This window comes from Nelumbo nucifera, chromosome 3 (genome assembly GCF_055504915.1).
Source record: "Nelumbo nucifera cultivar China Antique chromosome 3, China Antique-T2T, whole genome shotgun sequence".
Classification (NCBI taxonomy): domain Eukaryota; kingdom Viridiplantae; phylum Streptophyta; class Magnoliopsida; order Proteales; family Nelumbonaceae; genus Nelumbo; species Nelumbo nucifera.
Genome location: NC_142651.1, coordinates 95,939,972 through 95,956,096, shown reverse-complemented (window position 1 = coordinate 95,956,096; position 16,125 = coordinate 95,939,972). Strand labels below are relative to the sequence as shown.

Genomic DNA, 16,125 nt, shown 5'->3' with positions numbered 1-16,125 from the left:
ACCCCAACCGACTTGGTGGCACCACATTGTCAGCCTTGTCAGGATAGGTCTCCCCAGACCGACCCACTGGCTGTGAACATTCTAAACTAACACGAGTCTTATTAAGTGTCCAGTTTAAGGGTATTACACAGAAACATACCAAGGGAACATGAATCAAATATGTACTTTTATTCATTTACAATAAACTCATAAAGTATATCATTCTGATTGAAGCTAAGGGCATACAAAATTGTCTAACAGCTCCCACTTGCACTTTGGTCCAATCAGGTACAAGTCGGAGTCCCATGCTTTCTACGTGTTTCTCAAACACTTTCTGTGATAGTGGCTTCGTCAATGGGTCTGCTACATTTTCTGTTGACGCTACCTTCTGAATCAGGATGTCCCCTCTACCAATAATCTCCTGCAGTACGTTGTACTTCCTCTCGATGTGCTTCGACTTCGAGTGGGCTCGTGGCTCCTTAGCCTGAGCAATGGCCCCATTGTTGTCACACAACAATGGGATGGGTGATGTGCTGGACGAAACTACTCCCAACTCGTGAACGAACTTCTTCATCCACACGGCTTCTTTGGCAGCCTCACTTGCGGCAATGTACTCGGCCTCGGTCGTGGAGTCTGTAGTGGACCCCTGTTTGCTGCTTTTCCAGCAAACAACACATGATCCTATCGTGAAAATATATCCAGATGTAGACTTTCTATCATCTGGATTCAACTGGAAATCGGCATCTGTATACCCTTGGATCTGTAGTGAACTACCGTCGAATACTAGACAAAACTCTTTTGTCCTTCGAATGTACTTAAGTATGTTTTTCACAGCAGTCCAGTGCTCCTGCCCTAGGTTGGCCTGAAATCTGCTTATTACACTCACTGCCTGAGCAATGTCAGGACGAGTGCAAAGCATGGCATACATGATGCTCCCTACGGCAGAGGTATAGGGAACGTCTTTCATGTCATCAATCTCCTTAGAAGTCTTGGGAGACATCTTTTTGGGGAGAGTGACTCTGTGCTTGAAAGGAACATTTCCTTTCTTGGAGTTTTCCATGCTGTATCTTTTGACTATTTTGTCAATGTAAGCAGATTGGGATAATCCTATTTTTCGCTTCGATCTATCTCTATAGAGTCGAAGGCCCAGTATATAGGAGGCTTCTCCAAGATCTTTCATGGAGAATTGCTGTGAAAGCCATACTTTCACTGTAGTTAACATTTCGACATCATTCCCAATGAGTAGAATGTCATCTACATACAGAACCAAGAACGTAACCTTGTCACCACTGGTCTTCCTGTAAACACAGGGTTCATCTAGATTCTACTCAAACTCAAACGATTTGACAGCAGAGTCAAAACGGATATTCCAACTTTTAGAAGCTTGCTTAAGTCCATAAATGGATCTATTAAGTTTACATACCATGTTTTCCTGACCTACAGCAATGAAGCCTTGTGGCGGCTGCATATAGATATCTTCAATAAGATCTCCATTCAGGAATGCAATTTTAACATCCATCTACCAAATCTCATAATCATGGTATGCTGCTACAGCAGGATCCTAATGAATTTAAGCATGGCCACAAGCAAAAAGGTTTCCTCATAATTGATGCCCTCTTTCTGAGTGTACCCTTTTGCCACCATACGAGTTTTGAAGGTCTCAACCTTACCATTGGGTCCCTTCTTCCTCTTGTAAATCCATTTGCAACCGATTGCTTTTACCCCGGAGGGCGGATCTACTAGAGTCCAAACTCCATTGGTCTCCATTGAGTCCATCTCTGCTCTCATGGCCTACACCCACTTCTGGGAATCTATGTCCAACATAGCTTCCACATAAGTCTTGGGATCCTCCTCACTAGTCAAGGTTTCCACCAAGTAACTATCCTGGTCATAACCATAATGGACTGGTGGCCTGGATACCCGAGTGGATCTTCTAGGTTGGTCACTACCTGGAACTTGTGGGACATCTCCCACGGCTCCTGAGCTCTCCTCATCAAGAACAACTTCCTGACGATGGGTGTCCAGGATATAATCGGTTTCCAAGAATTGTGCATTTCGACTGCAGAACACTTTCTGCTCACTTGGGTCATAGAATAGGTAACCTATAGAGCCATTTGAGTAGCCTACAAATAGGCAATGGCTAGTATTTGATTTCAACTTGTCTGCACTCGTTCTTTTAACGTGTGTTGGACAACCCCAAATCTTCAAGTGTCTGACACTTGGTTTCTTTCCGGTCCAAAGTTCATATGGAGTATTCAGAACTGATTTGGTTGGAACCCGATTCAGCACATAAATCGCAGTCTCTAATGCGTAACCCCAAAAGGATGTGGGTAACTCTGAGTGTATGAGAAGTGATTGGACCATATCCAATAAGGTCTTATTCCTCCTCTCTGAAATACCGTTAAGTTGTGGTGTAGCAGGAGGAGCTAACTGTGATACTATTCCATTGTCCTTTAAGTAGTCCCTGAATTCATCAGAGAGATATTCGCCACCTCGATCTGATCGAAGGGCTTTAATTTCTCTCCCTAACTGTTTCTCGACCTCTTGTCTGAACTCTTTGAACTTTTCAAATGATTCAGACTTGTGTCTCATTAGGTACATGTAACCATATTGTGAAAAATCATATGTGAAGGTGATGAAATAAACGTGTTGGTTCTGTGTCCTAACACTCAGGGGACCACATACATCAGTATGTATTAGGTCAAGTGTGCCTGTACATCTTTCAGGCTTACCGTTAAATGGTCGTTTCGTCATCTTGCCTTGTAGGCAAGGCTTACAGGTGGGAAGATCTTATACAGTCAGAAAATCCAAAGGACCATCCTTTACCAACCTTGTGATTCGGTCAACACCGATGTGGCCAAGTCGATAATGCCATAGACACGTAGGATTAACTATATCACGGGCTCTCTTCTTGGGGATTTTAGCCGACGTAGTTTCGGTTATGTTAGTTTCTAGAGAAGATTGTAGAACATAGAGACCGTTCTCCAGTTCCCCGTATGCGATGAATCTGTTGTTTCTTTTAATAGTAATCGTATTACTAAAGAAGACAGAATAACCATCTGCACCCAGTTTTGAAACAGAAATCAAATTTCTCCTTAAATTTTGTACATAAAGACAATCTTTCAATACAATCGTTCATTCTCTAAAAAGTAACTCCACGGTTCCTATGGTCGCGGCTGCAACAGTTGCATTAGTCCCCAAGTAGAGTGTGACTTCTCCTTCACTCAGCCTTCTGCTTACCTTGAACCCCTGCAGTGAGTTACACGCATGAGTTGAACCCCCGGAGTCAATACACCAGGACACAGAAGCTACCAATAAATTGGTTTCTATAACACAAGTTTCGGGATTACCTTTCTTGGATTCTAGGTAGGCAGTACAGTTCCTTTTCCACTGGCTAGTCTTCTTGTAAAAATGACAGGCATCTGATGCCTTGTCCTTCCTCTGTTTCTTGGGTTTGGCAGCCTTCTTCTGGGGCTTTCTCTTTGCCTTCCTTTTCTTGCCCCGTTTGCCAGTTTCAACAAGCATGGCAATGGGCTCATCCTTTTTAATCAATTCTTCGACCCTCTGCAACATATTGCTGAGTTCCTGCAAGCTGATGTTCAGCTTGTTCATGTTGTAGTTCATGATGAATGGATTAAAGGATGGAGGCAGAGAGTTGAGAATAGCATTGATCTGTGTTACCAGATCCAGCACGGATCCAAGAGCCTCCAATTCGTTGATATAGCCCATCATCCGGAGACAATGGTCGTGAACTTGTTGGCCCTTGGACATCTGCACGGTCATGAACTGTTTCAAGACCTTCTGCCGAGTAGAACGATTCTGCTCTTCGTACATTGTCTTCAGACTATCCAGTACGTCCTTAGCTAGTTCGATCTGATCGAACTGCCTCTGAATTGGATTGTCTAAAGAGGCAATGATATAGCAGCGGGCAAGGGAGTTTTTCTCCTCCCATTCTTGGTATTCTCTTCTCCGGGCCTCGGAAGCCCTATCACCCGGACGATCTGGGGCAGGATTCTTGGCTACCTTATCCAACTTTTCAAAGGTTAAGACCAACATAAGGTTCCTGTACCAGTCGGCATAGTTTGGGCCCTTCAACTTGTTGTCATCAAGTAGTTTTGCAAATGATCCATTTGCCATTTTCTGATAAAAGAGCAAACATCAGTCCACAACCTAATTTGATTCATGTTCATTACATAGATATGGATTTTAATCTACGTTCCATTCCATTTATTCATCTCTGAGATTTCCCTCCTTTCTCAGTGACGGAGACTACGAGTTATCTCTGGAAATGTGGGAAATCACATAGGGTGCATGGAGCCAACTGTTTCAGCTGCATAACCCCACCACCTTTCTGTGAAGGATCATATCCACTCATCACATGAGCTTTCCTTTTGGCCTCTATCAGACAAGGTTCAGAGCCGTTTTCAGGTAAACCTTTCTGGCTAGTGAGTGCTTACCCATCATGTTCGTGAACGCCAAGGTACCGTGAGAGAGTTCCCATTTTCTAGTGAAGCCCCTCCCACATCGGTCTATGATGCCCCTATCATCTTATGAAACACTCAGACAAGCCCAACAGCAAATGGATAGCCCATTTTCTAGTGCGTTTCCTCATTACTGAAGGACCCATCCTCATGCTAATGATGGAAGGCCTTTAGAGAGTTCATCATATGGATCTTCCTATCACATGCACTCATATTAGCTGGAGGGAACAGTTAATTACGCCCTAGTTCTAATTTTAGGTCAAACCAAAGTAGCTCCCACTGACTTTCATAAAGCTAGATTTCGGTGGGCCTAATTCGGCTAGGGTTCCGCACGTAACCTCTTGATGAGGTGTGGGGCCCACCATTGAGGGAGGTCATCCAATGACCAAAAGGGACACCATGGCAATGATGTGCATTCAGCCATGGTGTGCGCAAGAGCCACTGTCGATTGAGCATGGGCCAAGCACTTATGGCCCATGTACGTAGCACATCACACATCCATACATCACATGCAGGGATAAATTGATCCAATCAATTAATCATCTGCAAGGCCCATTTGAAGCCCATTTTAAATCCATAATATTAACCCTTAATATTATCTAGGTATATGGGTCGAATGGTTCAGCCCATATAACTTTAAATGTTCAGTGGGCTTTTAGCAGTTTTAATTATTTAAAACCGGGCCTTTACAGGTTGGGCCGAATTAACCATTTAATTAAATATCAATCATCAGGCCCATTAGTGGGAAAATTAGGGCTGACTTTCAGCCTTGATTTAACCCTAGATTCGGTCCAAACAGTTTGAACCAATCTTGGATCGAATGGGTCTAGGGTTTGATCTTTAATTAAATCTTTAATTCAAGAAAATAATATGAAATTAAATACTGATAAAAGAAAATCAAGAATCAGTCAAACAGGGCTGTTCGCACAATCCATCCTGCAAAACAGAGGTTAGATCATAGTTTGCAGTTTCATAAATTGCAAATCGCAGATTATAGTTCTCCCATCTGTGAAATCTCCTTCTGTGCGAAATCTCCTTTTCTGCGCCGCCATCTTCGATCCAAAATAAAATAAATAGAAATCCTATTTCTATTAATAATTACATCAGATCGAATACCTAATACATTGTGTTTAGAAAATGAAAAAAAAATTATTTACAGACCAAATGTAATGAATAAATCAAGAAATTGCAAAATCGCAGATTCCTTGCGTAAATCAAGATTTCGATCTCCTCTTGTACGAACAGCCCATAAATCAAGAAAATCATAAAGAACAATTCTAAATAATAATCAGATTTATATAAAATTCATTTCAGATTATTGGCCCATTAAATTTGGGAACAAATTTCCCAAAACCCATATCTGCGCAAATCGGGTAGAACGCCTTCTGCCCATTTGCGCAGGTTCAGATCTGAAAAAAATTGGTTCAAGATTTGAACCATGGCTCTGATACCACTGAAGGGATGAGAGATCGATCGTAAGGACGCCCAAAGATTGCGAAATAAGGGACGAATTTCAAAAAAAATTTCTCTCCCTTCAATTGGGAATCGCATTCCCTATTTAGAAAATCATATTTTCAAGGATCATTCTTGAACCATAAACTGAACCAGATCTGAACCAAAAGGAGTAGGAGAGGAGTATACCTGATACGAAAAAATAGTATCCCCCAACGAAGGTGTTCACGCCCAAGGAAGGATCCAAAGACTGCTCCCACTGAAGATGGCGCAGTGCAGGATGGAGCAGAATCAACAATGTTCTTCTCCAAGAACTCTGTCCTTCGCAAGAATCAGCAGGATGGCACGTGAGCACAACTTCCAATCAATTCTTTCTCAAAGAACTGATGCCAAGATCGAATCTTGACTTCTCCCACAACTGGAGATCGAACTGGCAAACAGGGCGGCAAGAACAGGGAGGCGGCAAGAAAGAATTCTACAGGGTTGCTTAATTCTTTCTTCTCTGATTTCACCACTAAAGAGGATCTTAGTGTGTGTCTTCTCAAGGCTGCCGCCCCCTTCTTCTTTTGTTAACCTAAAAGATCAGCTCCTAATCCAAGTAGGAGCTGCTTATCCAAATCATATTTGGATAAGACCTCTCTTTAGGTGATAGGGATAAACCCTCATCTTATCTGCAGATTAGATTAGCTTTCTCCTAATCTCATTAGGACGTTTCTTGACCTGAATCACATTCAGATCTGGACTCTATGAGTGGATAGGGTTCCAATCCATCTTAGAATTCACCCCATTATTAACTAATAAAATAACCCAGTTCAAAATGGGCTTTAAGCCCATTAAGCTTATGTGCTCACTTAACCTTCCTAACTGCTGCCCAGTTGGGCTTCCTTATATGTCGTGGGACCCAAGCATTGATCTACACATCAGCCACATGGGTTCGGCCCAGCCTTTGTTACAAGGCCTGGCCGAATACAATGTTAAGGACAGTTCACCCCTTGAAACCCATCTTATGGGCTCTATGGGCCCAACACTTACCCTAATTTGTCCCTGGGCCAAGCCACCTTGTAACACACAGGGACTGTGGGTAGATGCAAGATTAGCCCATTAGGTATTACCCTCGATGGTCTTACACATAACCTCTCAGCCCATAATGATCATACACTGCCCGACAAGAGAGGACCTCTCCCTCGGCTACAAGGAACAGTGTTGCACTCTCTGCTTATATGGATCCCGGGAATTAAGACCTTTTGCAAATCATTTCGAAACCATATATATATATATATAAATATATTTTGCAAAACAAAATCTCAACAATTGAAATCGGCTGCCGACAGTCTAGGTTTCCATCAGAGAGAGTGCATCCCCGATCATTACCTTTGTCCGACAAAGGGGCTGATCCTGTCACTATGATCACCCACTCAGATGAATTCTCAAACTGTCCCAATATACCCAGGTTTTTACCCCCGCTAAGGATCTCACTAATTGGTATATCAAAGACAGCCCAATCCGACACCTAGTGCAGTATCATAATCGAGTCTAGGGGTCGGGTGTAACTTTCCAGTTTTGCCCATCAATCTCCAAGGTCTAGGGCAATACTAGAAATCTGGTCCAGTTCATAGATTCAATTAATCCTACACTGTATGTGCCTAGGGTCTCACCCTGGCAGCTGAGACAAGCCACCCCAACCGACTTGGTGGCACCACAGTGTCAGCCTTGTCAGGATAGGTCTCCCCAAACCGACCCACTGGCTGTGAACATTCTAAACTAACACGAGTCTCATTAAGTGTCCAGTTTAAGGGTATTACACAGAAACATACCAAGGGAACATGAATCAAATATTTACTTTTATTCATTTACAATAAACTCATAAAGTACATCATTCTGATTGAAACTAAGGGCATACAAAACTGTCTAACACATCCTAACCCATCATTAGAAACCTTAGGGCGCCCATATCTTTGCTAAAACCTAGCTGCCACCCCCCTCTTTCTCTCTAATCCCAGTTGAGTCCATCCTTCTATATAAAAAGGACCCAAGGGCTCCTGAGAAGGGGTTGGATTCTGCCCCTAGGTAAGACGGAAGGCTGATGTTGAGAAGTTCAAGGGTAGAGGAAGAGGAGGACGCCCAAGCAAGAGGAGGGGTTCATGCTTGCAGTTCGCCTAAGCCACTACTGCCACCTCTGGATTCAGATCTCAACCATTAGTCTTAGATTTAATTTTTGTTCTTTCATTTTCAGTTCTATTTTTTCCTTTCTACAATTTTCTTTCACTTAGTTTGATTTTTGTTTTCTCTTCTACAGATCTAGAATTCGGCCAAGTAAGACGGAAGGCCTAGCTCAATAAGTTTGAGGGTCAAAGGAGAGATCCGGAGACTGCTACCTCTGATCAGATTACAGACTTTTTATTTCATTCCTTTTATTTATTTATTTCTGTTATTTATTTTTTTTTGCACTTTTCACTTCCAGCATGTTCGAATTTTATTTTAATGAATTTTAGTTTAATTAATTAAATTATGTGTTTCTTCAACTCTCAATTGTGTACTATTTCCCGGATTTAAGTAAATAATGATTTTTCCCTCGCTTCTTTGTGGATATGACCCGTTCTCACCATTTACTACATTTGTAATTGTTTGAGAATTGAAAAAAAAATTATAAACATTAAAACTGGTGTTCCGAAGTGGTTAATGACACGCAGAGGAAGATCATATTGTTCTAATCCTAAATGGCCAAACTGAAAAGGTGCACTTTAGACCATAAAGGATAATCCAGGAATTTTTGAACAATATACCCATCACGTGATGTCACATGTCAACAGTCCATGAAGGATAGTTGACGGTAGGGGAAGTTGGTGACAATTGTCAGAAACAATAAAGTTGTCCAAGACAATTTATAAACAGTAAGGGTACAACAACATAGAACCTTAATAAAGTGTAATTGCACTTTAGAAAAGGAAAGAGATGTTGGACCTCACAAAATAAACTATAAAAATTGTAATAAAGGTATACCAGACCCATCATCTGTTATAAGACGTCGGACCTCCAACAGTAACTCCTCATAATTATTATATAATCTATATAGACAATTTGTCGGGTTTGGGAATCAGTGAAAGAAAATATGTCGTGGTGGTTTTCTCCATTAAGCTTTGCAGTGTTCTACATAAGAGAGAGTCCTCTCTCTACTTGTCAAAACTAGGGTTCTACATGTAAATTTAATTTTGGGTTTTGGGTGAGTTCTGCAGTGGAAGAGCATGGAACTTGGATTCGAATTAGAATCGTTGATGCATTTTGAAATTGATCTCGTAGACATACCACGTTTACGATGTTAACTACTTGCTCTACAAATTTCAAGGAATGCTTAAATTTGAATCAAATAAGAAAGTAGACATATAAATGATATACAAGTCTACCTGGTCATGATGGATCACATCTAATTAATAAGGGGCACCTGCCGTGTTAATTTAGTTTTCACACTAGGAACTTTATCAAATGCTTTCTTTAAATCAATTAATAAATAATATATGATGATCTCTTTCATTCTCTTTGAACTTTTCTTTTAATTCACTTATAGATATATTGCTTCCATGGTTGATCTCAATGGTATCAAATAAATTGGTTTTCTAATACTAGTTTTATGCTGTAAATTAGCTCAATTACTTTCTCCAAGTCATATATATCTACCATCTTTGCTTTCATTGTTTTATTAACATGTACCTTCATTATCATATTTAATTTGTTTTACTTTGTAATGTTCTAATTGTATGAAGGTACATGTTACTTCTAATACTTTGTGTTACAAATCCTTTATATACCATCATCATCTATATGCTATTTATTTAATAGCATTTTAATATTGTTTTCCGTCTTCCCTTTCCGTCATTACCGAGAGTGACCATTTTCCCCTTTGGTGCAGCAACATTTAAATTGGGTGTCACTATTTGTCAACCATTTTGTTAACCAAAGTCTTTTTTTGTTTGACGTTCAAGTTGGTAAAAATAAGGAATATTTCCACTACAATATTTGGAAATTGGGTGTCAGTATTTGTTTTAAGGTTGTTCTAGTATGGCCAAAGGAAGAGTCGATTTCTAATTTTGATTGACAACAGTTTGGCGACTAAGTTCTGGACACATTACAACATAAAATTTACTTGATTTTGAAAACTGTTTATGGATTGTTAGCGTTCCTATTTTAAATCTATGTATTATAAGTTACGGAAAAGTTAATGATCCATAGAAGAATGGAAGGTGTGTATCATGTCTTCCCTTGGTATTTATTAAACTAAATCAATGGCTAAGAGCATAAACATTTGACTCATGACATGTGGTTGGATGTGCAAAACATTTACCACTTCTCACGGTTGTGTAACTTAGAAAAGAGTGCTAGATCCGGGAGATTTCCTTATTATATTAAAGTATAAGTTCTCCCAAATATGAAGGGAATTTTAATTCAGCATCACAGCTTAGGAAGGAACCAGAGGACGAGAAGAGAAAAAAATGGATTCCAAATTGAATCTTCAAATGATATTTCTATTATTCTTTTTGGTGTATGTTGCAGAGGCCCAAAATGGTGTCTTCGATATCACCGCATATGGTGGAAAAGACGGTGGAGACATCACCCAGGTTAAGATTTTATCAGAAATATCAATGGTCTAAACCATCTTTATATATCTAAAGATTTGTACTGATTTACTCAAAGAATTTCCATTCATTAGGTTGCTTATGAGTTTATAACACAAAGTATTTTTTTGTCATGTGTTTGATCAGGCTGTGATGGACGCTTGGAAAGCAGCATGTAAAGCAACAGGGGCAGCTACAGTTTTGATTCCAAAAGGGACGTATACAATGGATTTAGTAAATTTGAATGGTCCTTGCAAGAAAGCACAAATGAACTTTCAGCTTGAAGGTATAGTACAGGCTCCTGCTGATCCGGCAGCCATGAACTCCGAAAGTTGGCTTCTTTTTCATCGTGTCGATAACCTGACGGTCTTTGGAGGTGGAACCTTGGATGGTCAAGGACAAAAGGCTTGGGAAAGAAACAAGTGTTCCAAAAATTCAAGCTGCTCTCAAATGCCAGCAGTGAGTTTCTTCAAAACTTTAAGTACTACAATTACCGACTATACTTTCTAAATAATAAACTGGCCTTGGCTTTGGTTTGTAGATGGTGTGCACAATACTAAAATTTACCTTCGTTTTATGAAAAAATAACAGAATTTAAGAGTCAACTTTGTCAACAACAGTATGGTCCATAACATAACCTCATTGAATAGTAAGATGATTCACATCATGATCTTGGGTGGAAACAATTTGACTATTCAACATGTTACCATTACGGCACCGGATACTAGTATTAACACTGATGGCATCCACATTGGAAGAGCAACCGGAGTAAAAATTTTGGATACAAAAATTAGCACAGGCGATGATTGTGTATCAATAAGTGAGGGTAGCAAAGACATAACTGTCAGCAAGGTAATATGTGGACCAGGGCATGGCCTTAGTATTGGTAGCTGAGTGCATATAAGCGACTGCACTTTAACAGAAACAGATAATGGTGTAAGGATTAAAACATGGCCGGACTCTAAGCCTAGAAGTGCCTCTGATATCTCTTTCGAGAATATAATGATGAACAATGTCGGTAATCCAATTATCATTGATCAAGCATACTGCCCGTACGGTGGATGTAGCCAGGTAATTTCTTTATTTACTTATATTTTTACTATACCTATACATATTATATATATATATATATATATATATATATTTGGCTAGTGTAATATATATTAATTGAAACGATGGGAGATCCATCATATGGATGGCCGAACCATGCAAGATGGTTGGGTGAAATTTCAAATTTTTTTTTTCCCATCTGGGAATCCCATTTCCTGATTTAGAAAAAATGCATTTTTCAAGGTTCGTTTTTGAAACAAATTGGACCAAATCTAAAATCAAAATTACAGAGAGGAATACCTAATATGGAATCCATACAAAAAGCTCCTCCCAACATAGGTGTTCACGCCCAAAGAGGGTACCAAATCCTTCCTCCATTGAAAATGATATAGCTTAGGGTGAGGCAGGATCAACAAGTGGATTCTTCAGCAAGAACTCCAATTCTTCAACAAAAATTGTGTAGGGATGTGAGAACAAATTCAAGATTATTTCTTCCACTAAGAGACAATATCAAGATCCAATCTAGAATACTTCAAGAGGTGGAGATTGAACAGGGTAGGGCGGCAAGAAGAGAGAGAGAGAACTGGATGCAGAAAAGTCAATCAAACTATGTGCCTTATTCCAGTTCTCCCTCTTTTATATAGACCTTAAAGACTTAATCTCCTAATCTAATTAGGAGTTTCTTGATCCAAATCTTTATTTGGATCTGGACTCTATAAGTGATAAGGCTTATCCTTTATCTTATCTGCAGATCAGAATCAGCTTCTCCTAATCCAATTAAAAGTTTCGTAATCCAAATATTTATTTGGATCTGGAATCTTTAAGTGGATAACTCATCTTTTTTTGCTGATCGATACCCAGATTTTCCTCCTTATTTAATTAATCCAATTAACCCAGTTCAAAATGGGCTTCAGGACCATTATGCTTTCAAGCTCACTTCCTTTAATACTGGCTAGCTTGGCTCTCTTTGTATGGTGTGGGACCCTATCATTGATCTCCACATAAGCCATTTGCATTCAGCCTACCCTATGTTACAAGGCCTGGCCGAATTCACTGTTGAATACAGTGAACCCTTGAGTCCATCAATACGGGCTCTTAATGGGCCCAACATTTACACTAAATGGTCCTTGGGTCTATCCATCTTATGAAGGCCCAAGGACTGTGAGCAGATGTAAGATTAGCCCATCAGGTTTATTATCCCTAAATTGTCTTACACTTAACCTCTCAGCCTTTAATGATCATACACTACTCGACAAGAGAGGACATTTCCCTCGGCTGCAAGGTATAGTATTGCACTCTCTACTTACATGGTTTCCGTGAATTAAAACATTTTTGCAAACATTTTGTTAAACCATAAAATATATGTATATCTCTATATAAATATATTTTGCAAAAACAAATCTCAACAATTTGAAATCAACTATTGATAGTTTAGGTTTCCATCAAAGAGAGTGCATTCCCCGATCATTCACTTTGTCCGATAAAGGGGTTGATCCTATAATGATCACCCACTCAGGTGAATTCTTAAACTGTCCCAACATACCTAGGTTTTGACCCCCTCTAAGGATCTCACTGATTGGCATATCAAAGACAGCCCAATCTGACACATAGTGCAATACCATAATCGAGTCTAGGGGTCAAGTGTAACATTCAGTTTTGCCCATCTGTCTCCAAGGTCCAGGGCAATACTAGAATTTGATCCGGTTTAGGGTTTTAAGAAAACTCACACTGCATGTATCTCAGGTCTCACCCTGGCAGCTGAGACAAGCGACCTCAACCCACTTGGTGACACATCAGTGTCAGCCTTGGTAGGATAAATCTTCCTAGATCTATCCAATGGCTGTGAAGATTTTAAACTAACACGAGTCTCATAAATGTCCAATTTAAGGGTATTACACAGAAACACACCAATATAACATGAATCAAATATGTACTTTATTCATTTACAATAAAATGTCATAATGTACATCAAGCTGATTGGAGCTAAGGGCATACACTGTTTAACAGCTCCCACTTGCACTTAAGTCCAATCGGGTATAAGCTGAAGTCCCATACTTTTCATGTGTTTCTCAAACACTTTCTGTGTCAGTGGCTTAGTCAATGGGTTTGCTACAATTTCTGCTAATGCTACCTTCTGAATCTAGATGTCCCATCTACCAACAATCTCTCACAATATATGGTACTTCATCTCGATGTACTTTGATTTCGAGTGGGCTTATGGTTCCTTAGCCTGAGAAATGGCTACAGTGTTGTCACACAACACTGGAATGGGTGATGTGCTAGATGGAACTACTCCCAATTCTTGAATAAACTTCTTCATCCAAACGACTTCCTTGGCAGCTTCACTTGCGACAATGTACTCAGCCTCGATTGTGGAATCTGTTGTGGACCCCTGTTTGTTGCTCTTCTAGCTAACTACACAGGACCTCATCATAAAGATGTAACCAGATGTAGACTTTCTATCATCTGGGTTTGATTGGAAATCGGCATCAGTATACCCCTGCATCTGTAGTGAACTACCATCGAATACCAAACAAAACTCTTTTGTCCTTCGAAGGTACTTGAGTATGTTTTTCACAGCTGTCCAATGCTCCTGAACTGGGTTAGATTGAAACCTACTTACTACACTCTCTACCTGAGCGATGTCAGGCCGAGTGCACAGCATGGTATACATGATGCTCCTTATAGCTGAGGCATAGGGAACCTCTCTCATGCCATCAATCTCCTCGGGAGTCTTGGGAGACATACCCTTAGAAAGAGTGACTCCATGCCTAAAAGGAACATTTCCTTTTGTGGAGTTTTCCATACTGTATCTTTTGACAATCTTGTCAATGTAAGTAGACTAGGATAATCCTATTATCCTCTTCAATCTATCTCTATAGAGTCAAAGACCCATGATGTAGTAGGCTTCTCCAAGATCTTTCATGGAGAATTGTTATGAAAGCCACACTTTCACCATAGTTACCATCCCTACATCATTCCCAATGAATAGGATGTCATCTACATACAGAACCAGGAACGTAATTTTATCTCCCACTGTCTTCCTATAAACATAGGGCTTATTCGGATTCTGCTCAAAGTCAAAATGTTTGACAATAAAGTCAAACCGGATGTTCCAGCTCCTAGAAGTTTGCTTAAGTCCATATATGGATTAATTAAGTTTATACACCATGTATTCCTGACCTACAGCAATGAACCCTTGCGGTTGCTGCATGTATATATCTTCAGTAAGGTCTCCATTCAGGAATGTGGTTTTGACATTCATTTGCCAAATCTCGTAATCATGGTATGCTGCTATAGCTAGTGGATCCTAATATATTTAAGCATGGCCACGGGCAAATAAGTTTTCTCATAGTCGATTCCCTCTTTCTAAGTATACCATTTCACCACAAGACGAACCATGTAGGTCTCAATCTTACCATCAAGACCTTTCTTCCTCTTATAGATCTATTTGCAACAAATTACTTTCAGCCTATAGTATACTCTGTCTAACATTAATATTTCTTTCTGTTTTTCTTGTGTAGGCACCATCGCGTGTTAAGCTTAGCAATATCAAAATTTCAGGCATTAAGGGTACCTCATCAACAAAAGTAGCTGTAAAAGTCTTTTGTAGCCCAGCTATGCCTTGTGAGAACGTGGAGATTGGCGATATCAACTTGGCTTTTCGTGGAGGAGCGGCTACTTGTACATGCGCAAATACCAAGCCCACCCTTACCGGCACTCAAGTCCCTCCTATTGTTTGCACTGTTAGTGGAGGAGCGAAGACTTCCAACGTTTATGAAAAATCAGAGTTTTAATGATTTTCTCTTAATAGAAATCTGTTTCAAGAGAAGCCAATTAGAAATTGAATGAATTTATATATTAGTTAGTACTTCATATATTTCTTTTGCATTTGCTATTTTGATTTGTTCTTATCCAGTCAATTTGAAGAAATTAGTTGAAAAAAAACCATTACAAAAACTCTGTTACAGTGAATCTTGAAATGCATACACAAAAAGGTTTTTGTTTTACATACAAAAAAGGCTTGTCAAATTATACAGTTGAGGCAGAAAGAAAAAAAGTATAGCAATCAAATTCCGTACACATGACAATTTATCATAATCGAACCCTTTTTTTATCTAGAAAGTTTACTCCGAGTGGAGTGGTGGCGATCCTATTAGCTTCGTTCATGATGCTTCCAAGCACTCCAATTACTACTGCAACTTTTGGCCGGCGAAAAGTAAACTTCCATCTGTAGGTAATAGGATCGCCACCACTCCAATTACTACTCCAATTACTACTGCAATGTTTAATATGAAGAAAACGAGTTTCATGTTTTTAAACCTCGAATCTCTAAAAAGAAAGCACAATTGTTTTTAAACCCTAATACTACAAGAAATCAAGTTTTTAACGGCAAACAATTAACGACTAATTCAAAAATTCATCTCTGTAAGAGACTAATAACATCGAAATCCATGGGTCATCGTTATTATTTAGAAAGATGCAACCATTTAACAGCTACTTTCAAAAGTCGTCATTATTAATTGAAGAATTCCATCGTTAATTAGTAGCTAAGG

At 39.6% G+C, this 16,125-nt stretch overlaps 1 protein-coding gene across 2 annotated transcripts; it reads left to right on the top strand.

Annotated features, from left to right (window-relative positions):
• Positions 1-10,343: 10,343 nt before the first annotated feature.
• Positions 10,344-15,447, top strand: LOC104590801 (exopolygalacturonase-like). 2 transcript variants are annotated; one of them, XR_016084406.1, is made up of 4 exons: positions 10,344-10,522; positions 10,667-10,978; positions 11,111-11,590; positions 15,094-15,447. XR_016084406.1 is itself a non-coding variant. In XM_088901907.1 (3 exons), the coding sequence occupies exons 1-3, from the start codon at positions 10,397-10,399 to the stop codon at positions 15,364-15,366; spliced, it is 711 nt and encodes a 236-aa protein (XP_088758033.1). In that variant the 5' UTR covers positions 10,344-10,396; the 3' UTR covers positions 15,367-15,447. The 2 variants fall into 2 exon arrangements, 1 of the variants encoding a protein (XP_088758033.1); XM_088901907.1 differs by lacking the exon at positions 11,111-11,590.
• The last annotated feature ends 678 nt before the right edge of the window (positions 15,448-16,125 follow it).

Bases quoted from the DNA above. Each gene is read 5' to 3' on its own strand.
- LOC104590801 (XM_088901907.1), top strand. From the start codon at position 10,397: ATGGATTCCAAATTGAATCTTCAAATGATATTTCTATTATTCTTTTTG. The intron at 10,523-10,666 runs GTTAAGATTTTA...GTGTTTGATCAG, and splicing joins ACGGTGGAGACATCACCCAG to GCTGTGATGGACGCTTGGAA. The intron at 10,979-15,093 runs GTGAGTTTCTTC...TTTCTTGTGTAG, and splicing joins GCTGCTCTCAAATGCCAGCA to GCACCATCGCGTGTTAAGCT.